The sequence below is a fragment of the Somniosus microcephalus genome, chromosome 27, assembly GCF_052327205.1.
Source record: "Somniosus microcephalus isolate GS21.2 chromosome 27, FLI_Smic_1.0, whole genome shotgun sequence".
Classification (NCBI taxonomy): Eukaryota; Metazoa; Chordata; class Chondrichthyes; order Squaliformes; family Somniosidae; genus Somniosus; species Somniosus microcephalus.
In genome coordinates this window covers 22,209,659-22,235,325 of record NC_141013.1, presented here as the reverse complement: position 1 = coordinate 22,235,325, position 25,667 = coordinate 22,209,659, and the positions used below count along the sequence as shown (strand labels likewise).

General features: G+C 43.4%; 1 protein-coding gene across 2 annotated transcripts in view; it reads right to left on the bottom strand.

Moving 5' to 3' along the window:
• The window catches only part of nnt2 (nicotinamide nucleotide transhydrogenase 2), a 95,109-nt gene that overhangs the window by 6,155 nt on the left and 63,287 nt on the right, over window positions 1-25,667 (bottom strand). For both annotated transcript variants that reach the window (XM_085968677.1, XM_085968678.1), the window contains exons 15-21: window positions 20,955-21,188; window positions 18,786-18,946; window positions 17,435-17,614; window positions 16,153-16,312; window positions 13,054-13,135; window positions 10,607-10,725; window positions 4,471-4,586 (exon numbers count right to left, since the gene is read on the bottom strand). In XM_085968677.1, the coding sequence (XP_085824803.1) occupies window positions 4,471-4,586; window positions 10,607-10,725; window positions 13,054-13,135; window positions 16,153-16,312; window positions 17,435-17,614; window positions 18,786-18,946; window positions 20,955-21,188 (1,052 nt within the window). The remainder of the gene's footprint in view (window positions 1-4,470; window positions 4,587-10,606; window positions 10,726-13,053; window positions 13,136-16,152; window positions 16,313-17,434; window positions 17,615-18,785; window positions 18,947-20,954; window positions 21,189-25,667) is intronic.

Below are 25,667 nucleotides of genomic sequence, written 5' to 3'. Positions count from 1 at the left end.
GCTGCTGCATTCTCAGATGCAGCAGCCATCTGCTTTCTGCTGAGGGAAGAGGTTTGGTGAGTCTTCTGTGCAAGGGCTCACCTTAGAACAGAGATTGTTAGCGTTTGACAGCTTCTCATAGCTGTCAAACGCTGACAATTCATCTGTCAAAAAATTTTTGACAGATGAAACGTCATACGCTGATGTCCTCCGTCACCGGCTTTCCCTTAATTGGCCGGCTAAGCCTGCAGGGCGGGGGTAACAAGGTCAATCAAGGGAAAGTAGCGTGGGTTGGTCAGACGTCGTTGGGGGCGGGACTGGAACCCAAAAACCAGCAGTCCCGCCCTCAACGCGCCACCATTGACAAAATCCAGCCCTAAATCTTAGTTTTGTAAATTTAAAACAGGATTTTTTTTTGTCATATTATCAACACTTAACGTGCGGAGCAATAGTAATATGGCAGGACAAGGTTAAAGAGTTGTAACAGTGTTGATGTTTCCATGCTGGACAGGCCAGAGATGTGAGTTGCAACAGTGGCTGTGGAAAACATAACTGATATGTTCAACAAGGCCGGTCAACCCTAAAGCTCTTGAAAACAGAGCAGTGGTGAGAGTCTGGACCTCTTTCTCCTGTATTTTCAAATTAGTTTTGTCAGAGCTGGCTAGATCCTTTTATTTTTTGCCAAACCATACAGGGCCATCATGCCATTAACACGGGAAAGCACATTCTCCTTAACTTTTTGACTCCTTCAGCACACTGCTCTCAGCTAGCAGGGGAATGTGGCAAGACCTTCCAGATGAAAAGACTGGTATGGTTTCAGACCCGTCATGTAAACAAGCTTTGAGTAAATAAGGATGGGCCAGGATGTCTACATTTTGCAATGCTAGAATCGGGCTCATGATTTGCGGCGCGAGTGTCACCTGCTCCCCAGCTAAACGCTGGCAGATTTTACACTTGGCTGCGAGGGTCATCATTTTTATTGTTTAAAAATAATAAATGATATTGATAACCATTCATGACCTGGTATCTGGTACAGAGTCTGCGTGGGGTCCAGATAGTGGTGATGCATCTAAGTGTGCATCACTGTGCTGAGGGTTGGGAAATGGACTTTCCTTGGTGGTGGTGGTGGAGGGGAAGTAACATCCCGACACCTGTTGTTATATCTTGGTCAGCGGGAGCTCTTGATTTCACTCTTCCACTGGGACAGAGTGGGGTATCAGTGTCTGAGGGCAAGTGGGCGATGTTGGACACATTACAGAGCTGGGCTATGGAGTTGAGTGAGAGTGTGTTCTTGGTCTGTGCGCTCTTTTCCTCAGTGCACACCGCTAAAGGTACCACAGCCTGTTTTGGGGGTGGAGGGTAGGAAGGACGAGTGTATTTTGTTGCATTTATACTGCAGTTACAGACCTCCGACCAATAGCTACAACATGGATTCTAGCCAGGCCGTCTACAACTTACACTGCCCGACGGGGACTCCAATTCATCCACCCAGGAGTGAGCTCTGAGCGTGCAGAATGCAGATGCCACCAACACTCCCCTGCTAGCTGAGAGAACTGGGGGGCAAGAGCCAAAAAAGTTAGGTAGAACATGGATCCCCATGTTAAAGCCATGATGGCCCTGTATGGTTTGGCAAAAATTAACTGACAAATTAATTTGAAAATATAAGAGAAAGAGGTCCAGACCTCTGCTAACTGAGAATCCTGTGTACGTGAACTTCAATGAAAAATAGCAGACTCGAGAACATGGTAGTAACTTTATACTCGCAGCCACTTTTCTGTCAGGACCATTACATAGAAACATAGAAGATAGGAGCAGGAGTAGGCCATTCGGCCCCTTGAGGCTGCTCCGCCATTTAATGAGATCATGGCTGATCATCCAAATTCAGTACCCTGTCCCTGCTTTCTCCCCCTATCCCTTGATCCCTTTAGCCTGAAGAAATATATCGAACTCCTTCTTGAATATATTTAATGAACTGGCCTCCACTGCCCTCTGCGGCAGAGAATTCCACAGGTTCACCACTCTCTGGGTGAAGAAATTCCTCCTCATCTCAGTCCTAAATGGCTTACCCCTTATCCTTAGACTGTGACCCCTGGTTCTGGACTCCACCGCCATCGGGAACATCCTTCCTGCATCTAGTCTGTCTAGTCCTGTTAGAATTTTATAAGTTTCAATGAGATCCCCTCTCATTCTTCTAAACTCTAGCGAATATAAGCCTAATTGACCCAATCTCTCCTCATACGTCATTCCTGCCATCCCAGGTATCAGTCTGGTGAATCTTCGCCATTGGAGACAGACTCCTCCCCCACCCCCCAATCACTACCTCCCCCCTTTCGTTCCCCACCACAAACTCTGTTCCTTAGCCTCCGACTCCCATCTCCCTCACTGGCAATTGTCTGAGGCTGAACCAGACTGTTTGCAACCTTGGTGTCGTATTTGACCCCAAGATGAGCTTCCGACCACATATCCACAATCACTAAGATCGCCTAGTTCTGCCTCGGTAACATCGCCCCACCTCAGCTCATCCGTTGCTGAAACCTTCATCCCTGCCTTTGTTACCTTGGCTTGACTATTCCAACACACACCTGGCTGGCCTCCCATCTTCCACCCTTCATAAACCTAAGCCTATCCAAAACTCTACCGCCCGTGTGCTAACTCGCACCAAGTTTCGTTCACCCATCAACCCTGTGATCGCTGCCCTACACTGGCTCCTGGTTGAGCAACACCTTGATTTTAAAATTTGCATCCTTGTTTTCAAATCCCTCGATGGCCTCGCCCCCTCCCTATATCTGTGTAACCTCCTCCAGCCCTACAACCCTCCGAGATATCTGCGTTCCTCCAAGTCTGGTCTCTTGAGCATCCCCGATTTTAATGCTCCACCATTGGCAGCCGTGCCGTCAGCTGCTGAGCCCCTAAGCTCTGGAATTCCCTCCCGAAACCTTTCCACCTCTCTTTCCTTCTTTAAGCTGCTCTTTAAGACTTACCTCTTTCTGCCCCGCTAACTCATGTGGCTCGGTGTCACACTTTGTTTGATAATGTACCTGTACAGCGCCTTGGGACATTTTACTACATTAAATGCAAGTTGTTGTCGTTACTGGTAGACAGAGAAAATACGAAGAGTTGGAAATGAACAGTAATATGATGTTTGGCCAAGCAGTGTGGGTTGCTTCCTGAAAGCCTATACAATAAGATTTGTTTCAAAATCCCTGAATACTGCCCTATAGAGGGACAGGCTGATGTACAAATCCTCCTGCTTCAAGACCAAAAGGACAGTGATTAGGGACACTAGCTTGGTCTGTATTCAATGGAAATTGGTTGGTCCAGTTAAGATGATCTAATTCAAGGTCTGTATTCTTTGGGCCAGAACTTCGTGTCCCCACGGGTGAGTACGCGCTGGGTACTCATGCGTAGGCCCAACGAAAGTGTCGGTTTTGTGCATGCGCTGCGCATGCGCGGGAACCCGGAACTTCCGTTCCCTTAAAGGAAGGGGTTCACAGGTCGAACGCGTGCGCCGGAAAGGCAGCGCGTACGCCTGGAACTTTCATTTTTTTTGCAGGTTTCTCCGGGAGGGTAAGTCTCCAGGAGCTACGCTTTTAAAAAGCAGTCGCAAGGCCTGCTTTTAACAAGGTAAGTAGTGAATTAATTAAAATTAAAACATTTTTTCCACAGGTTTATTATTTTTTTTAATACTTTTAAATACTTTAAAGAAAGCCCCGTTAGAAATTGTAATTAATTTTTTCAAAAATGTAAATGATTGTTTAAAATAGTTATTTTGTCATTTATAGTTATTTTAAAAATGTGATTTAAAAAAAAAATTATTTGAAGTTTCAGTTATGTTTTGGGGCTGAATTGTATTCATAAATTTGACAGCTCTTCCTGTCAAATCTATGAATACAGGTTCCCTGCTACCATTGGCTCTCCATGGCCCACGTGATCCCAGGGGACGCTTTGAACTAACTGCGCCCCTGGGATACGCAAGCACTGCGCGTTGGCAGTTGGAGAAGGCCCAGGATCGGAATCCCACGCGGGCCCACAGCTCAACGGCCGGCGCGCTAGGCAAGTGCAGGTCAGAGGCTCGCACCCGTGGGAAACCTCCGACCCGAATTTCTGGGCCTTTCCCCCACCCCACTAAAACATTAAAAAACACAATTTGTCCAAAATTCCCCAAGAACCAACCCTAGCCTTCATAAAAATGATTTCTATAGTTGACTGCTAATGAACACATTTATCATTTGTCGAGAAATATTGTGCTTGGATCCAGATGACGGTTGGCCCAGAATTCAAAATGTCGTATTAAACCAAAAGACCAATTTTTTATATATACATAGGTGTTTCCAATTAGCTACTCACACTCGCGCTGGATCCAGGGTAAATTTGATCATAAATGTGATCGTTCACAAAGTCATTACTTTGCACGAGATGACCCGACAGCTACTGCGATTCCATCTCAACCACCATTCTATTCCAAAAGGTACTTTTTACACTTCTGCTCACCTGCTTGGACTTCCAGACCTCCAGAACAGGCATACCAGCAATAATGGAATTAGGATCTTCCTGTGATGCCGAATTCACAGTGTCGTTGGCACCAATAACCAGAACCAAGTCCGTTTCTAAGGATACAGAAGCAAGAGTTTGACAGCATTCTTTTACTGTTGAAGACAACGTTTTTAAATAAAATATCAAAATCATATTGTTATACAGTAATATTTCATTGCTTTCGAATCTTAAGCCCATTGTTTTATAAGAGTACAAAACACTCATAAGTCTCTTTGTTTCTGTCACAATAAATATTACAATAGAGTCTACGTGGACTGGCAATCAGACCCTGAATCAATCATGCTGAATCCAACTCATCATTCTTAAAGCTAGAAATGTTAATTTACCTCCTAATCCACATACTAGGAACCTGATCCACATACTAGGAACTTGATATCATCCTTGGGACATTGTGACTTTAAGAAATTTGTGCCCAAGGAGTCAAGTTGATCATCCCCATTCACCATGCTGTATACAAAACCTTATTCTAGGAAAGGCGAAAGCAGTGCCCCTCGTCATCAAGGCAGCATTTGACCAAGTGTAGCACCAAGGAGCCTCAGAAAAACTGAATTCAAATGGGGCTCAAAAGGGAAAACCCTACAGCGACTGGAGTCAGACCTGATACAAAGAAAGATGGTTGTGGTTGTCAGAGACCAGTCATCACAACCCCAGGATGTCACTGCAGAGGTTCCTCAGAGAAATATCCTGGGCACAATCATCATCAGCTGCTTCAATAAAGACCTTTCCTCAGTCATAAAGTCAGGAGTGAGGCTATTTACTGGCAATTTGAAAGTGTTCATCTCCATTCACAACTCCCCCGATAATGAAGCAGCCCATGCCAGCCTATAATAGGATCTGGATAACAGACAGGCTTGGGCTGACAAATGGCAGGTAACATTTATGCCACACAAGCTTCTCCATCATCTACAAGGCTCATGTCAGGAGTGTGATGGAATATTCCCCACTGTCCTGGATGGGTGCCAGCTGCAACACTCAAGGAGCTCGACACCATCCAGAACAGAGTATTCACTTGGTCAGTGGCACTGCCGCTGGGTTCAATATCCACCACAGGCACACTTTGGCTGCTATGCATGATCTGCAGGTTGCAATGCAGCAAGGTTACTTAAGCAGCACCTCCCTCCCCTTCAACAACTGAGAACGACAGATGCAGTAACGTCTTGGGAACACCATCTCCCTCAACTTCACACACCATCCAGATTCGGACATATACTGTCGATCCTTCATCGTCGCTGGGTCAATCTCCTGGAATTTCCTATCTAATACCATTGTGGAAGCACCATCACTACAAGGACCACAGCAGTTCCAGAAGACCCATGGCCTAATAGGGATGGGCAATAATGTGGCCTTGCCAGTGTCACCCACATCCCAAGAACAAACACATCAAGAACAAATAAACAAAAATACTCTTCATTTTTATCACAGAGGAGGCAGCACTAAGACCCCCAAGCATCCTCACGAGCACTGAAAAAAAAAAACTCCAAGAATTGCCAGATCAGAAAAAGAAAGCCAGAAGCTGCCATGTTTGGAGATGGCAGGGGCGGTTGGCTAGGTTCCATCCATTTGAGGTAGACTGCAACTCAAGAGGTACGATAACATAGTGGTTATGTTACTGGACTAGTAATCCAGAGGCCTGGACTAATAAGCCGGTAGACGAGAGTTCAAATCCCACCACGGCAGCCAGGGAATTTAAATTGTTAATTAAATAAATCTGGAATTTTTTTAAAAAGTTAGTCTCGGACCACAAAACTAGCAGATTGTTGTAAAAACCCATCTGGTTCACTAATTTCCTTCTTTCTGGAGCACTTCAGGGAAGAAAATCTGCCGCCCTTACCCGGTCTGGCCTATATGTGACTCCAGACCCACAGCAATGTGGTCGACTCTTAACTGCCCTCTGAAATGGCCACTCAGTTGTAACAAACTGCTACGACAAAGTCAGCACTGTAGGAGTGCCTTCACCACAAAAGGACTGCAGTGATTCAAGAAGGTGGCTCACCTCCATCTTCTCGAGGGCAATTAGGGATGGACAATAAATGCCGGCCTTGCCAGCGACGTCCACATCCCGTGAACGAATATATAAAAACAGATGTTCTCATTGAAAATCAACACCAGAACCTTAGTTTTCACAGCAAAAATCAATAAACTTGAAAAATAAACCACTCCTGTAAGTGTAAAGAAAATTTGGGCCATTTGGAACCTTGAACTCTTTGACATGGCAGACAGCAGAGGCAATATGCTACTGACAACAGGAACAAAAGTGCTGGAGACACAGACAAAACTGAAGCTTCAAACCAAATAGAGTGGGGAAAGATTGCCTACCATCAGGGAGCAGATTTTCTAAAATGGAGAGTGTTTCAGCTGATTTTCATTTGTTGAACAATGGTAATATCTTATTTGTCTATTCCACATGTATGCTGACGACACCCAGCTCTACCTCACCACCACCTCCTACGGCCTCCGATTTGTCACTCTGCTCGTCTGAAATCCAATATTGGACGAGCTGAAATGTTTTCCAACATCGGGGAATACCGAAGCCACAGTCTTCAGCCCCGCCACAAACTCCGCTCCCTAGCCACCGATTCCATCCCCCTCCCTGGCCACCGTCTGATCCAACCTCAACATCCTATTTGACCGAGCCGAGGTTCCGACCCCATATCCTCTCCATCACCACGACCGTCTAACTTCCACCTCCGTAATATTGGCCATCACTGCCTCTGCCTATCTGCTGCTGAAACCCTTACTTTTGTCACCTCTCTTGTCCGGCCTCCCATCTTCCACCCTCTAAACCTCAGCTCATTTAAAACTCTGCTGCCTGTATCCACTTCGCATTTAACGAGTTTATTTTCCCCACAAATCCATATCTCCTGCCACACGCAGGTGCGCCATTCTCCAATTGAAAGGACAGGCAGGCAGCTAGCTCTTAGGTTTTTGCCAGTGCTGCTCTGAGCTGGCTGCGAGGATATGCTCGAGAATGAAATAAGCTAACTTGCTTTCCGATTTTCCCTTTCTTCCTCTTTCCCACGGGAGAGCAATTCAGCACCTCTCCAGATATCCTTGGCTGACATTGGAAACTCACTGTGTGGTGGTGAATCAAGAGGAAAGTGCAAGTACTACCAGTTCATGGCACAATGTGTCAGCTATCAATATTGATTGATCGGTTTTCCTGCATTCAAAACATTAGAGGCAAACAAAAACCCTGTAATAAATGTGGAACATATGTTTCTCCTTAAACCTGCAAGTACACGAGGGGTCATTATTTTTCAGTGCCTATTGCCATATGAACAAATAAATCCTTACACTTACTTCCAAGCGAATGTTATTTGTTACCTCCATGCGTGTATTGGTTTCTAGCATCTTAAATGTAAATTTTATTTTAGTGTTAACTCTTAAACTGCTGGCAATGTTCATATTACCCAGTTTGCTGAACTGTTTAGGATAGAAAGTTTTGTTAATTCATGTCTAATTCTATGGTAACTTATATTGTGATTGAATGAACCACCAATTTAAAAGACCGTGTACCGTACTTCACGAATAAATGTCGATTATTCTTGTTTTCAAAATGCAGACTGTACAGCACCACAAATTAGTCATGCATTCAGACAGTTAATAGTTACTTTAAAGTGGCAAAATAAAGTTATATGTGACAGTTTATACACAGTTTGAACAGCATCCATAGAATGGTTACAGCACAGAAGGAGGCCATTCGGCCAGTCGAGCCCGTGCTGGCTCTCTGCAAGAGCACTTCAGCTAGTCCCACTCTCTCCCACCCCCCTCCCTTTATTGACACAACATACAGGCCTAGAAATTCAGTTGCTTGCGCCAGCCGGTAGCGCCTTAGGAGGAGGAGATGTTGGCCGCTAGGCGGCTAGCGGCCAGGCGCAGCGTGATCTGCGCCTCTCCCCAACTTCACTAGAGATTTAGCGTCGGCGCAAAGTCTTTGCGCGCGCTCAGCTGCGCGTGCAGATCCTGACGTCATTTCATCGTGCAACGCCCTTTGTGCGCCCCAAACCGGAACTTCAGTGGCGCCGCCCTTCCTTGCGCCTGGCGCCCCCAGCGACTGGTAGAGGGGAACGGTTCCCAGTCGCAGCGGGGGGCGCTATTTAAAGGGGACTCCTCCTGCATTATAAGTGACAGCCATTTTGTGCCAATCCTTCTGTGTGAGAGACAAAGGCAGAGAGCTTTCTGCTTTGACTCAGCGCTCGCACAGGTACTTCTGGCTTCAGGCCAGAGCTTTGCACTTGGATTTCACTTTCAGTGCCATAGCCTTGAGTCGCCACATATACTGTAATGGGGGCTACAATGGGTGGAAACGTTGGCTTTCTGCATTGCATTCAAAGGGATCAGAGACGCCGTGAGAGAGTGCCAGTCATGGCCAGACGGAGAAGGGCCAACAGGTGTCGGCACAGGAGGCCTTACCCACCCAGGGTATACCGCCAGCAGTTCTCATATCTGAACATGTCTGAGGAGCAGTGTGTTCGGAGGCTGCGATTCAGAAGGGAGGTGGTCACTGAGATCTGCCACCTGCTTCGCAGAGATCTGCAGCCACAGCTGAGGAGCAGGACGTCTCTGTCGGTGGCAGTGAAGGTGACGGTGGCTCTCAACTTCTATGCCACCGGCTCCTTCCAATCCGCTACTGGGGACATTGCCAACACCTCCCAGCTCGCGGTACATTGCTGCATCCGACAGGTGAACAATGCCCTTTTCAGAAGGAGACGTCAGTACATCTCCTTCCCCATGACCAGCAGCAAGAGCGTACAATGGGATTTGGAAGAATAGCGGGCTTCCCCATGGTCCAAGGCGTAGAACTGATGAACCAGCATTGGTCAGGCCTTGCTTCAGGGCTGCAGTGCGCAGGGCATGGCAGCCAGACAAGTCCACCCTCCCCCTTTAAGAGCTGACCGGCGCCAGAGTGTCTGCCGTCAATCAGCAACTTGCCGCACCTGCGCTGCGCCCGCCCTCGGGGGTATCGCCCCGGACCGCTGGCTTAGCGCCTAATGATAGTCGTGCATCGCCTGTTTTAGCGCAGCAGCAACCTCTTGGGGCGATGCGGCTGAATATCAGCGAAGGTGGCGCGAACTTGCGCCGGGCGCAAACTTTAGCGGCCGCCCGACTGTAGCGCCCCGAACGTGGCTATACTGAATTTCTAGGCCACACTGATAATTATAGATGGACATAGATTCCAAAAGAATCACACTGCTTTCTGCAGACATCTACTATATGCAGCCAGGATACAGAAACGTCAAACATTCTCCCTCTCATATTCTATTTTTTAAATAAAGCACTTATTCTTGACTACTTCACTGTATCTGCAAAGGCAAACATTTACAAGAAAATAATTGACAGAAATGTGTTTATGAGGTTTACATTCGCTCCAGATCGGGTGGGAGGGGGCAAGGGCAAGGAAATCATCAGTGACAGCTACCGCCCTTAAAAAAACAGGGGCACAGTTTATGTGTAAACTCGAGGAACAGAACTTCCTCTTTCTAGTAGGCTTTTTACAGCCTTCCGGACTCAACATAGAGTTCAACAATTTCAGATCACAACCTCGGCCCCCATTTGTTCAGACGGCAGCTGTTGCTGATGATTCTGCTATTTCCATTTACACCTCCTCTAGACCCATCTTTTGTTTCTTTACTTGTCCCATTACCATCTCCCTTTTGCCTTGCACCATCATCCCTTTTGTCATTTAATCTCTCCTGCCTTCCCCCCCTATCACAGACCTTCCCTTTTGTTCTTTCCTCCCCTCCCCACTTCCCCTGCCACTGTACTTGCTTAAAACCTGTTACATCTCTAACTATTTCCAGTTCTGACAAAAGGTCGACCCGAAATGTTAACTTTGTTTCTCTCTCCACAGATGCTACCTGATCTGCTGAGTATTTCCAGCATTTTGATTTTGTTTGAAATCAAAGCTGAACTTAAGTATATTTATATGTAATTTTCTGTTGAACTTTAAACATGTGATTTTAATGCAAGTCAGCTACCCTCAGAACATCAATAAAAGCCGAGATCGTACTGAGAGGACATTGCGCAAGTTTCTGGCAGTGCCTCTGAACTAATGTTTTTTTTTTGCTCTCACCTGGGAAGTCCTGGTTTATCTCATCCATTTCTAAAACAATATCATAAGGTACACCAGCCTCAGCCAAAAGTACATTGAGTTGACCAGGCATTCGACCAGCAACAGGATGTATTCCAAACCTACAAAATGTAATTCAAGCAATTACTGAAAACAACCTTGATATTAGGAAAATACAAAAAGTATCTTCTATACTTGTAGCAAAGTTTCAATTGCTTGTTGCAAAGATCAAATTGTGTCTTGGTCAAGAGCCCAAATTGGTTTGTTTCCTTCACTTAATTGGCAACATTGTTCTTCAGAGTGAAAGATCTGGCTTATTTCACCGTGAAGATTGTTTGTTTGATGCAGACTTCAAACATGCTCATTTCCTCGTGGATATTTGTTGTTGTATTTGCAACATCTAGTCCATTGAAGTATTATGTAGGTCACCTGTAAAGTTTGCTTCAAGGAATTAACAGTAGCTTTGACATTGAAGGGGTTAAAACAAGGAATAGTACAATAGTCTATCTGAGAGTTATTGTTTGATCACTCCCTCCACCACTGACGCACCATGTCTGCAGTGTGTACCATCTACAAGATGCACTGCAGCATCTCACCAAGGCTTCTTCGGCAGCACCTCCCAAACCTGCGACCTCTACCACCTGGAAGGACAAGGGCAGCAGGTGCATGGGAACACCATCACCTCCAAGTTCCCCTCCAAGTCACACCATCACCTCCAAGTTCCCCTCCAAGTCACACACCATCCTGACTTGGACATATATTGCCGTTCCTTCATTGTCGCTGGTTCAAAATCCTGGAACTCCCTCCCTAACTGTGGGAATACCTTCACTGCATGGACTGCAGTGGTTCAAGAAGGCGGCTCACCACTACCTTCTCAAGGGCAATTGGGGATGGGCAATAAATGCTGGTCTTGCCAGCGACGTCCACATCCCATGAACGAACAAAATAATGACTTAGTAACTCCATCACTTCACTGACCTCAGACACCATCTACCCACTGGACCAACATCCCTCTGTTCCCTTCTCTTGATGTACTTAAAGAACATTTTGTTCATGTCATTTACATGTTCCACTATATTCCCCTGTTCATGATTTTAATCAGTTTCTTGGACTTTCTCTATTGTTTTTATCAATTTTCCCTACCCTGAACACTTTAGAATTTTATATTTTCATTCTTTTTTCCCCCCCAATGCCTTTTCATTGACTTTGGTGCATGTATACTTGAGGCATGCATTTGATAAATGGTAGGGTTGAGTTCTCTTTGTTTGGCTGCTTTGTTAGGGTCTGCTACCTTCTTCATCTGTTGCCAGGTTATGTGGGCATTGGGCCTGGCACCCACTTCCTGATGGGAATACTGCACTGCTCCCCTTGGAGGATAACCCTCTGCACACCATCATCGAGCAACTTCTTGACTTCAGTATCCAACAAACAAGAGGTTCAGGTGCTATGCCACTCCCATCAATTGCCCAAAGACTCAATTTCCTGTTTCGACATTTGTTATGTCTTTCCTTATTGAAAGTCATTTCCTTTCCCCTATACAGCATTTGGAAAGGCCGAAAAACATATTTGTAGCCTTTGGAAAGGTAGAAACAATTTCATCCCATATGTGGCCTCTTACCTTTAAGTAACCACATCCCTTTAAATTTCCTGTGCTGTTTCCCCCACCCTCCCAATTTGGTGAGCTCTCAGTGCCTACTTTAAATCCGATGCAACACTGGGATCAGAAATATATCCTTTGGTTGTTTTTTTAATGCAGCAAAGGACCATGAAGGAATGTTTGCTCTTCCCCTTCTCTATTTGTACTGGAGATATGAGGGAATAATAAGGCTGCAGAAGTAACTTCCTCTACCAAGACAGAGATAGTCGATCAATTGCTAGTGTATTGGTATCCCATGGCTTCAACCGGTACAGAATTAACTGTCTATTCCCACTTAAGTCAAACAGTTTGAGTTGGCGGTCTTCTCTGTGTGTCAGAAATCACAGAACTATTTTGCTCTGAAAAACAAAAGTGTAGCAGTAGGAGATAGACATGCTGAAAATAGTTGACCCGCTACCAGATGTTGGATACTAAATGTTTCACTGTGCCTCCTTCATCACCGTCTTTTATCCCTCCACCTGTGTTTATTGTTTATTTTCACAGTGCATCAAAGAACTGTACGACTGGGTCTTCTAGTTTTCGCAAAACTTAAATGTACTTGGGCTTCTTCACCAGGGAGTCCCTCGGGGATTCTCTCGATAAGCCGCTGTAACTTTGGCAGTAGCTCAACGGACACCCTGGATAGGCATGTAAACAGGGTCTCCACCGATCACCCGCCAAAGTCATGGCGGCCAATCGAGTGAGTCCTCAAGCAAATTCCCAGCGCTGGAGTCTAACTTAAGATTCAGTCGGAAATCAATTTCTGCCCATAATGAAAACTGTAATACAATACTGGAGAAAATCAAGTGCTTACCTGACCTGCTTCCCATGTTCAAGAAGCATCTTCACCATGTCAGCTATTGGATACTGAGCTTTTGCAGCACACAAGCCCCAACCTGTATTATAGAACATGTTGAGTATGTTTGCTCCTAAATTAAACTATTGCAATTTTTTGCTTTGAAAACTGATGGTGTTTTAGAGCATACTAGCATAAATTTCATTACTGACATCAGTGTTTGCCTGGGTTTTACTCCAGCATTAAAATGCATTTTTCCTGGCAGCATATTTGCTGGCCGAATAAGGTTTTGACATTTTCTACTGGATTTAATGATCAGCGGTGATGGCCGCTGCCCAACTCCCAATAATCAATCTTCTAAATCTGGTAGAGAGCAGCAGGAGCATCACAAGCTCCGAGTTTTAAATGATAAATTCTGATGTTAACTACAGATGGTATTTAGCCTAACTTGAAATTGGTGTTGTATCACCAGAGCACTGCAACATGTTTATGAAATATCTCTTGAAATGATCACTCAAAAGGAGCTCAGAGCCCCAGGAGCTATTCTGCTGCAACTGATGGCTTTTTAGATCCAATAGGCAACTCCTGAATAAATTGACAGGTGTAAAGCAATACCAACACTTCTACTATGCCACTTCTTGTTCTTACACGGGAGTGAGCTGGTAATGGGGCGAGGTGGGAACAGAGTGAGAATAAGGCCTTCTAAAATGGGAATTTGGCGAGAGTAGGAATTCAGTGGTGCCGAGGGGGAAGGAGGTGCTAAGTAGACTAGCTAATAGTATATCTGACGTAATAAAACTCACTACGCACTTGGTTCGAGTATAAAGCAAGGCTTTAATCAACTTGTTTCAGAACATGGAGGTCTAGTTGTACTTCACTAGTTCCTGTCTTACAAAATGTCCCTGAGCAAGCTGGGCCACGCCTGAGTATTTATACTCCTTGGACGTCGCCACCAGCTGGCCGTCCAGTGTTATTTCATGAGTCGTTTCTTCATGATGAGATTTATAACAATATGCAAGTAAAGTTTAAAGGTAGAATAGACTAACTAAACCAAAAAAAAAAGGCAGCACAGGAAGGCACTGTGATGTGACATTCCTGTAAAATGTGGGAGTTTCCAGCACCAGGTGTTGAGTTGGGTGAATGGGTCTGTAGGAAGTGTCTCCAACTCTCATTGCTGAAGCTCAAAATCTCAGCACTTAAGAAGGAGATGGAGACATTCCAACACATCAGGGAGGGAGAGAAGCTGCGAGCTCGAGGGCAGTTGCACTGAAGAGATATGGGGCAGGCAGTTTCAGAGAAAAGATGAGAGAATATCCAACAGGTGGGAAGCGTTAGAACAGGATTGAATGCCTCAGAGGACTCTTGGGCAGGGCCATCAAATAAATATCAATGGCGCCAACCAATGGCTCGGGGAAGATTAGTAACACAAATGCAGTAGTGATGAGGGATTAAGTAGTTAAAGGTTTGGCGCAACCTTTCGCAGTCCAGACCAACAGTCCTGGATGCATTGTTCCTCCCAGTGTTAAGGGGAGAGAGAGTAACCAGTCACCATGGTCCATGTGGGAGCAAACGATGAAGGTAAATAAAGGCCTGGAGTCCTGAAAAATGAAGTTAGGAGATTAGGACACAAGTTTGGGAGTAGGACTTCTCAGGATTACTTCCCCAGCCAGGCACTAGAATAGGGAAGAGTAGGAAGATTAGGGAAATCAATGCAAGGCTAAAGGTGGATGTCAAGAAGAGGGATTCCAATCTGTTGGGCATTGGCACAAGCTCTGTGACAGAGGAGAGCTATTACACAAGGATGGGCTACACCTGAACAGGGAGGGTGCTCATGGAAATAGGGAAGTGATCGGGTATTTGAACTAGGAAGGGGGGGGTGGGGGGGGGGGGGGGGGGGAGGCTGGGAAAATAAAACCAACCAGGGTCAATTAATAGTGACGGGAGAAATTAATATAATAAATTTATATAATGGGCAACTTTAGGCAAGGGCAGATGTGAGGTTAAAGGCGGAAATCCAAACGTTGCTTTTGGAGATGCACCACTCTGCCATTAGCTTCACAAAAATGGCATCTCGCTTTCTGCCTCACCATTGAAATGTATTGAATGACGTGAAGTTGCTGTACTTGTGCAGTAGATACAAACTAAACTCGCCACAGAAAGTGAAGTCTTGTCCATTTCATTCTAAGTACCCCTTTAACGGTGTGATAATTGTTAATTACTGCCAAACAACTGTACCGGCACTTTTTTGTTCTCTCTTAATCCAATATTTCTTTTCCTCTCTTTCTGTTACCTGACTTGGCATTGAATTCACCCATTCCAACTTACACTTCCTTCACTGTTAATTTCACAATCCTTCAATCTGATTGGTTAAGGAGATACACAGTTCACTTGGGTGCCATATCCCGTTTCCCACGTTGTGACATCATCAGCTCACACTTTCAGCAACTTGCCATGCAAAATATCATCGCTGTCCACTGCCCTAATGGGCCAATTCCTTTTTGTACCGAAAATATTTTAGCAAGAGGGATGTGGAGTAGAGTAATAAACGAACTACTAATAAACAGCAAAATTCTTCTGCCAATTATCTTCAATTTGTATCTTCTGGTTACCAACCCTCCTTCCACTGAAAACAGTTTCTCCTTATTTACTCTATTAAAACACTTCATAATTTTGACATCTAATCAAAAAACTTTTTGCTTATTGTTTTTCCACCAAGTCAAGGGAATTATTATGGTAATATGGTAGTGTAGATGCCAATAATTATTGGTTCATAAAATGTTGATTATATTACTATTTATCACATTTACCTTTAATTTTCCTCCATAATCACTACACATTATTAGTGATGTTTTAACTCTAGCTAGAGAAGTGTTAACCCTACATTTGTAGGACGTTTGGCCTGAAGTAGAGTTAAAAGAAAAATAGTCCATATAATTAAGTTCATTTTTAAAAAACAGAGGAAGCAAATATATTTTATATTAATGATAAATTTGTATGTTATAAATAATTATTTTCAGATGTTACATTTTAATGAGCAAAAAGAAATAATATCTGCTTCTAGCTTCAGTGGTTTAAAACTCCCATTAGTTACAAGCCAGTGATTCCAGAAACTCTTACCTGGAGTAATGACGATCGAGTTGGCCTCTTTGATCATTTCAATAGCCTGATCCACGTTAACTTCAGTGTGAGTTCCAACAATTTCCATGGGTTTGCCTGCACCAGTGGACGATGTCCCGTATCCACCCAAGATAACATTGGGTAGTGAACGATTCATGGCCTGAAATGTAAAGCACCCAGGTAAGTTTAAATATTCAATGTACTGAAAGGTACGCAGAAAGCAAAAAAGAGTTTCATATGGCTTGGTGGGTTCTTGTGACTGGCAAGTCTATGACTGGATTTACTCGTGTAACACTTTCAATTTAGTTGTAGTTTGTAATTGTCTTGTTGGCAACCAAAGCCAGAGCTCCCTGGATGAATTCAAGACCTCAGAATCACAGAATCACAGAAACCCCACAGTGCAGATAGAGGCCATTTCGGCCCATCGAGCCTGCACCGACACATATCCCACCCGATCCCGGCAACCCCTACACCAACACATATCCCACCCTATCCCCGTAACCCCACGCATTTAATCCCCCTAACACTAAGGGTCAATTTATCATAGCCAATCGACCTAACCCGCACATCTTTGGACTGTGGGAGGAAACCGGAGCACCTGGAGGAAACCCACGCAGACACGGGGAGAATGTGCAAACTCCACACAGACAGTCACCCGAGGCCGGATTCGAACCCGGGTCCCTGGCGCTGTGAGGCAACAGTGCTAACCACTATGCCACCGTGCTGCCCTCATCAAACTACAGAGAATGTCACTGTTTGACAGCTTCACAGAGCTGTCAAATGATAACAATTCATCTGTCAAAATTGACAGATGAAACGTCATATGTTGACGTTCTCTGCAACCGGCTTTTCCTTAATTGGCCTGCTAAGCCCACTGGGCGGGCTTAACAAGGTCAATCAAGGTAAAATAGCGTGGGTTGGCCACAAATCGATGGAGGCGGGACATCAACCCGCCAAGCAGCAGTCCCGCCTCCAACGCGCCCCCATTAACAAAATCGCCCCCAGTCTATCCATAAGAAAACCAGTTGGAGCCAGACTGCACAAGCAAGCAGGCTACAAGATGGAGATCGTAAGGTAGCAGGAGCGATTAAATGCTGCTGACTGAAATTTTTTTTAAATCTTAATAAACCTATGAATAATTTTTGATTCAAAATTAAAATCTGCTGAAACCTAAAACTACTTCCCACATAAGAACTCTACAAATATCCTCAGAGCTTAAACCCACAATGGTCCAATTTGGAAGGCATTATAATTCCAAGGCTTTTTAAAAAAAAAGTCTTACCACACACATGATGTAGGAGAGGATAGCACCAGAAGATCCAATCAGAGCACCAACAATTGTCATTAAATTGTTGTCCAAGAGAAAACCTTCTGCACACAGGGCCCAACCAGAATAACTGTTTAACACCGTGATCACAACAGGCATGTCAGCTCCACCGATGGCCGATGTAAGAGTCACTCCCTAGACACAAAACAGGTTACAACAGTATTATAATGCAGTTATATTTCCCACTGCTAAATTTCTTTGATAAATACCTATAATGGATATTGTTGTGCCCTGTAATTAGAACAGTGACTCGCGCTGAATAAAGTCAGAAAACAAAACTGTGACTTGCTGACTATTTGCTCAAGTTAGAATTTCAAAAACTGTATTTTAGAATTCTTGGCTATTAAATATTTATTATGCTCCCATCAGCTGACAACTATATTCCATATTTTCACAGTTCGCAAGAGCTAGAGACAAGGAAGGCCAGTTGGACTATTTCTGTTCATCCATCTAAAAAGGCAATCCTACAGACTCCAATGACAGTTGGCTGCTGAACGTGTCTAAGGTTTTTGCTTCCACTATCCTTTCTAGAAGTCTATTCCAAATTTTGATTGCTCTTTGTGTGAAGAAATTCTTCCTGTCACCAGTTCTAAACTGGCTTTTCACCCATTTGAACCTGTGCCTCTTGTTCGATTTCATGGCTGGCTTAAACAATAAATCTAGAGAAATGCTTCCTCTTTAAGGCTGAAAATCTTAGTTTCTCCAATCTTCCTTCATCTTTTGGCCACTAACATTGGGGATCAGCTTTCTGACTCTTCTGTGGACCTCTTTCTCTTGTGACCAAAACTTGACAGTACCAAAGTGAGGTCTAATAGAGCACTATACATTCCCAACTAAACTCCTCTGACTTACACTATTGATTTAGGCATGGAGTTCAGTATTCAGTTTGCTTTGTTGATTATTGCTCCAGATAACTTGAGATATAAAGTGTAAAGTGTGGTGTTAACCAACACCCAGGTTGCTTCAGACTTGACCTTTGATTAATACCATGGCAGAATATCATCTGACAGTTACATCAATTTTTTCAGTTTAAAAAGACCGTACATTTTTAACCCAAGAAACCCAGGGAGGATGATAAAGCACTGAAGTCCTTCCTACCGTACTGAAATGCCATTTTAATTCCTGGCTTCTTACAATGATTTGACACATTTGTGGAAATATTGAATATCCTCTACATGCGATGATAGCATATTATATTTGTCTTGAGTAAAATCAGCTACAGTACTATTTTTTTGAAAAACAATCTGTAAGAAAGACCATCATATTAGTTCATTCAACAAATACAACAGATTTCATTTCTTCATACCATGATTGTTGACAGAGCAGAGACACTTAATAGGCAGGTCATGCCCGTGGTATAACTGGGATCCAACATAAACAGCACTAATCCACCCACTGAGGCTGCTAACAATCCAGCATTCAGGTAGTGTCGCCCAGGTAACATAAGTGAAGCAGAGTTCAGTATGCCTGTAAGTAAGAAGCAAACTTTAGCTATTCACCGATAAATTGGTTAAAACATTCTGTTACTAAATTGATTTTAGTTAATCAGTTTGAAAGCAATTTGGAACCATTTGAGATTCTCATTTAGAAAAATGTGAATTTTGAAAATAAAAAGCAATATATGGCTAACACAGGCAGTAAATAATCTTCAGCTGGTTGGTAACAGCCACTTGTCTCTCCTTCTACCCTGCCCCACACAAACATGAAATACGACTGTAGGTGTTTTCATTACAGGAAAAGTTTAGTGGGGGTTCATATTGTTTTGAAGTACTAATCGATGACCTGTGGCATTGCACATGAGGTGTCAAGACTATACATAGTCTTTAGGTGATGATAGGGTAGAGGGCTGGGGATAATTGGGTCAGAGTGTGTGGACGCAACTCAATCCCCCTTTTAAACTCGTACATCCTGTCCTTATTTTTGTATTTCCATGTCCACATTTATAATGGAAACTGCCTATGTAAACTTGTCATACTGTAATTGCACCTGCCTGCCAGAAGTGGCACTGTAATGCTTCCACTGAGGAGAGGCGGTATTTCATTATACAGACAGTTTCCATTATGTGAATATCGAAATTTACAATGGAAAAAGTTCACAGGAAGTGTGCGCAGTCAAGATTTTTTTAAACATATTAATAGATGAATATGTAGAGTTAACCATTAAATTCAGTAAGTCAAAAAGTTTTCCATGGGGAGTCTGATATTGAACTTAAACAAACATTTTTTATTTATTTTTTTATTTTTTTTTATAAAAAGAGTCATAAGCTGACTATCACTCCGCTCACTAAGATGGAGTTGACTTGACAGATTTTGGGAGGCATGAACATTTTATAATCATGATGACTAAAACAGTGCAGAACTGGTGTTATTTTAGCAACAATGGACCAAAATAAAGATGCACCCCAACTTTATAGAACATGCAACTCAGTGTTGAAATCATACTGCCAAGTAAGCTAGCGTGTATCTCTATTCCGTACACATAGGTACTGTTAAAGCAGGGCTCTTGCAATATGCAAAAACAAAATAGATGTTGCAAGCATTTTTTGCAAAATTAACGAGGGCCATCTTACAGTGAGTGGCGTGGTCATCTACTGCCACACAGTGAGCTATAAACCTGTGAAAAGAGCAACATTGCTCTGGGTACATCGAGGGCCAGACCTCCCCTTTATTTCAACTGAGGGAGCAGGGATTCAGCAGCTTTTTGTACTATTGGTGTACTTCAGTGGAAAAGACAGTGAAAGAACTTTATCAGGATCACATTTAGCTGAATGAACAGATCTTTTTGACTTACAACTGACCAATAACTAATATTTCAAGAGGTGCAGATGTGAGGGTAAATGTCTATACCACTCCTTGTGTGGCTTTTTACCTTTAATAGATGTATTACTTTTTAATCTCTAATGGCTAGCCAAAAAACAGCATGATTGGATCTTTTTTCAATTTCCTCCATACTTTTAAATCATTATTTTGAAAATTCCTATGATTAAGCAGCATGAGCTATCTCCTATGCAGTCTGTGAAATCTGGCAGCTCCATCAGTGAAAAGTCGCTTACAAAAAGTAGCAATGCTTTAAATCAAAAAAGCACTTTCAGATTTCCAAGCACTTTGCTGACCCTGTTAGAACAAGTATTATTTTCAAGACCAAACATGTGCACACTCCCTCCAGTTGCAGGCCATTTTTCAAGTTTTTTTCAAAGAGTTATGAAGCTGAAGTTTTCACAAGCTCTGACTGGCAATAAAATTATTTTATATTTGGGGTTGTACCGGCTCTTATTGTTTAACATAATTTTAAAATTCCCAGTATGGATATACAATATATATTATCAACTAATACATTTAGAATTACTTTAATACCCAAGTACTGAAAATTAGGCTTTATTCAAAGAAAGAATCAAGAAGATTGAACCTAAAGCTTTTACTGTACAATGAGCTAGTTTAGTCCAATCACTTATAAGAGTAAAAAAAAAATCAGTTACCTTGTAACTTTCCATAAGCCACCAGGGAACCACTAAATGTCACACCGCCGATATATGTGCCCAGATAAGCCACCATCTTAATCAGATTTGCTGCAGGGTGTACATCAAGGTGTGGGAACTCAATCATGTACTCAGCAACGCAGGTGAGAACTGCTGCCAAACCAACCAGACTGTGAAAGGCAGCAACCAGCTGAGGGAGATCCGTGATTTCAATGCGTTTGGCGATGGTGAGACCTAACAGACAAGAATGGCATTTAGAATCAAACCGAAAATATAAACTCATAGAAACATAGAAGATAGGAGCAGGAGTAGGCCATTCGGACCCTCGAGCCTGCTCCGCCATTTAATGAGATCATGGCTGATCATCCAAGTTCAGTAACCTGTCCCTGCCTTCTCCCCATATCCCTTGATCCCTTTAGCCTTCAGAAATATATCGAACTCCTTCTTGAATATATTTAATGAATTGGCCTCAACTGCCTTCTGTGGTAGAGAATTCCACAGGTTCACCACTCTCTGGGTGAAGAAATTCCTCCTCATCTCTGTCCTAAATGGCTTACCCCTTATCCTTAGACTGTGACCCCTGGTTCTGGACTCCCCCGCCATCGGGAACATCCAACTCAGAGCGAACAGGATGCTGTGATGTTAATTTTCCTCCTCCACCCACCTCAAGCAGGATGGCAAGCAGAGATGCAACTAGATCCAATTATTTGTCCACAAGCAAATGACTTTACTTATATATTTTTGGGGTGTGGCAAGGCTGCATTTACTACCCATTCCTAGTTACCTCGATCATGTTACGAGTCAATTACAATCACATGTAGGCCAGACTGGGCTAGGGAGAGTTTGCTTCCTTGAAGATCAATAAATATATACATCATTACGATAGCAAAATACTGCGGATGCTGGAAATCCGAAATAACAACAGAAAATGCTGGAAACACTCAGCGCTGATATGGGGTGTGTTTCCACATCTACACTGATGTGATGAGCCCCCGCTCTCCCTTTCCACCACCTCGCTCAACAGTGCCACAGGATGTCCAGGACACACTCTATCAGCTCTGTCTCCATTTTACTGCACATCACAGCTTATCCCTGGCCCTTACCTACAGTGTTCTTCAACTGGATACTAGATGGCATGCAAGAGTCATGCAGGGATTACTTTTTCCTCTGATTTTCTGCCTTCCCTGTTGGGAAGCATTTGACCTCCATGGAGTGCCTCCCTGCAGCAGTGTGGCTAGGTTCAGCAACCAAACATATGGGGGGATTGCAGCCGTCAACTCAGGTCTCATCACTAACGTACTGCAGCACACACTGTGAAGAAACTGCAAGACCGTTGAAATTGTTCACACATTCATCCCTCCTCTATGGCTTCCTAATTTGTCCAACTGACCTCGTGATGTGTCAAAGTTACATTACAATATCCTGCTGCTTTTCTTACTTGACTAAAGACCTCATTGTCTTCCTGTGTGCGAGACAAATCAATACAGGAAACTCTTCTTTATCCGGCACCGACGGGACCGGGATGGTGCCGGTTGATCAAAAAGTCCGGATTACAGAGAGGTATACTTACCAAGGTACGAGAGCCCCATACACAGCCACAGGTGCAGGAGCCCCGGTTACACGGCCACAGATCCAGGAACCCCGGTTACACGGCCACTAATACACAGTAAAACTTACCTGAACCTACTCCTGAATTTTGCCGGTTAAGAGATTTTCGGATATTTAGGTGCCAGGTAAAAGAGAGTTTCCTGTACCTTGACTACCACTCATTTCAATTTGGGATATTGTGGGGGGGGGGGGGGGGGGGTGCCAAACATGAAAAGTTGGGGGAAAGGAGGGAAAAAAATGAAAATGAGGTGAAGAAAAATTTAGAACTAGTAAAGCAAAAATTATAATTAAGGAAAGAGCAGAACAGAAGGTAGGAAAAAAAAAAGCAGGTGTAAATTTAGTTTGGTGGGTCTACTACCACAGGCATCCTGGGTACAGATTCTCAAGTAGGTTATAGAATGTTGAGCTCTTCAAGTATGTCTTCAATCCTGTTTTCAGAATCTGCTGAAATGTAAATCGGTAATGGAACTCATATGTGAATGGTTTCGAATTCTAACACTGGTGACCCTGTGCTAACCTATTTTAATGTAACCGTCTGGATCGTGCTAGTGCTTCTGCCAGCTGCACTGAATTTTGTTCTGTATGACTGGAAGTTTGGGAACTGAGGGGAAATAAATTGTTGCCCTGCACAAAACGAACAAAAACACCAAAAAATACATTTCATAACATTAATATGCAAAGTGACATTTTCAGCATGGCATTTTCCAAAAAGCCAGAGGCTGAGGTATTAGGTTTCTAATGGACGCAAACATATGCCGTGTTTCTGTCATCGTTATTATAGTTACATAAACTGTCTGGATCCTGAACTTTTACAGGACTCTCTGGGTACCTTTGAAAATCATTACAGCTCGTCAATATCAATAAGATGGAGAGCTTCAAACAATTATGCTATTTCAACAAGCAGTAAAAGGGGTGAAGTTTCTAAATGGAACATCCTGGTTGCAAAAATAACCCCCAGCCTGCTTATCTAACTGTTCCTACGATGGAAACATTGTAGCGTCTTGGAAGGAATTAATGAATCGGTGCCTGAACAAACATTTCCTTTAAACAAATGTTTCTATTATCAGAATGCCCATTAAAGGCAGATACTGTGTTAATAAAAAATTATCCTTTTTCCTCAGATTTACTTTCATGTAACTAATCTCGTTCCCAAATTAGCAGTACTATTTAAAATAACCTATTCTGCATTCTAAAATAATCGGAGTCATATTTTAACATCTATATTACTAATGTATAATGAAAATGACAAGCTTATTCTGTTGCTAAATTACTGAGAAAAGTAACCTTAGTGTTTGGATAGCACGGTGTATGGTCGCTCCTCAAAATATATTGGCCCAGAAATTCGGGTCGGAGGCTTCCCGCGGGTGCAAGCCCCCGACCTGCACTTACCTTGCGCGCCGGCCGTTGAGCTGTGGGCCCACGTGGAATTCCGATCCTGGGCCTGCTCCAACTGCCGGCGCGCAGTGCTTGCGTATCCCAGGGGCGCAGTTAGTTCGATGCATTCCCTGGGATCACGTGGGCCATGGAGAGCCAATCGGAGCAGGGAATGCTTCATTCATAAGTTTGACAGGAAGGGCTGTCAAAATTTATAAATACAACAGGCCCCAAAACATCACTAAATCTTCAAATAATTTTTTTTTTTTAAATCACATTTTTTAAATAAACTATAAATTACATGAAATAACTTTTAAACAATAATTTAAATTTTTGAAAAAATAATTTTATTTTCTAACGGGGCTAAAAATAAACTTACCTTTCTTTAAAGTATTTAAAAATAATTAACCTGTGAAAAAACGATTTAATTTTAATTAATTCACCACTTACCTTGTAAAAAGCAGGCCTTGCGACTGCTTTTTATATGTGTAATTTCTGGAGACTTACCCTCCCGGGAAAACCTACAAAAAAAACTTAAGTTTGATGCGCACGCGCAGCCTCTCCTGCGCACGCGTTCGAACTCTGAACCCCTTCGTTCAGGGGAACGGAAGTGCTGGTTTCCCGCGCATGCGCAGTGCATGCAGGAAACCGGCACTTCCATTGGGCTTACGGGTGAGTACCCCATGCGTACTCACCCGTGGAGACCCGAATTTCTGGGCCATTATGTGCTGATCAGGTGAAGGATGTTATTCCTGGGAAGTGGAACACTTCCTATTTTAGGCACATCGTTTCAGCATCAAGCACCCACCAGGTGAGGTATAGCACGATCAAGTGCAGAGTAAAGCTCCCTTCACTACATAAGAACATAAGAAATAAGAGCAGGAGTCGGCCATACGGCCCCTCGAGCCTGCTCCGCCATTCAAGAAGATTGTGGCTCATCATTGACCTCAACTCCACTTTCCCGCCCGATCTCCATATCCCTTGATTCCCCTAGAGTCCAAAATTATTAAAGGTGCCTTATAGCCTGTGACGTAAGAAAACTACTAGGCACTTGGTCTAAGCGTTAAACAAAGCTTTAATCAACTGTTTTACAACATGGAGGTCTAGTTGTGTCCTTCACTAGTTCCTGTTAAGAATGTCCTGCGCAAGCTGGGCTCGTGCCCGAGTATTTATACTCTCCCTGGACAGCGCCACCCGTAGGCCGCTCAGTATTATTTCATAAGTCTTTCTTTCATGAATGACTGATTCATGTCAGCCTGCTCATATCTTAGAGCAAGAGTTGGGAAATTGGTGCTGGATTTTATCCCAACCATACAAGATACTAGAGTATACTCCTTGGGTGCTTATGCATCGGTTACAAAACTCACCACAATGTTATTCAAAGCTAGGGCGATTCTAAATCTGATCTGTTATGACCTGGCCTTTTATAATTCATTAAGAAACCCAAGTCAAAGGTTCACAACCAGTACATTGTGGAAATCCAAAGCACTAAGCTCTATTTTAGTCAGCAGACCAGATGGAGCTTTGGATTCAGTTCATATAAAGCTAATGCATAATCCTGACATTTTAACCCTAAAAGAAAAATTGCATTCATAAAACACCTCATTATGTCTCATAAATGTCTCAAAACATTGCATATATAATGAATTTCTTTGAAGTGCAGCGACTATTATGTCAAGATGTCATGAAGGAGAATGAGATTAATGGCTAGTTAATCTGTCTTTGGTTGGT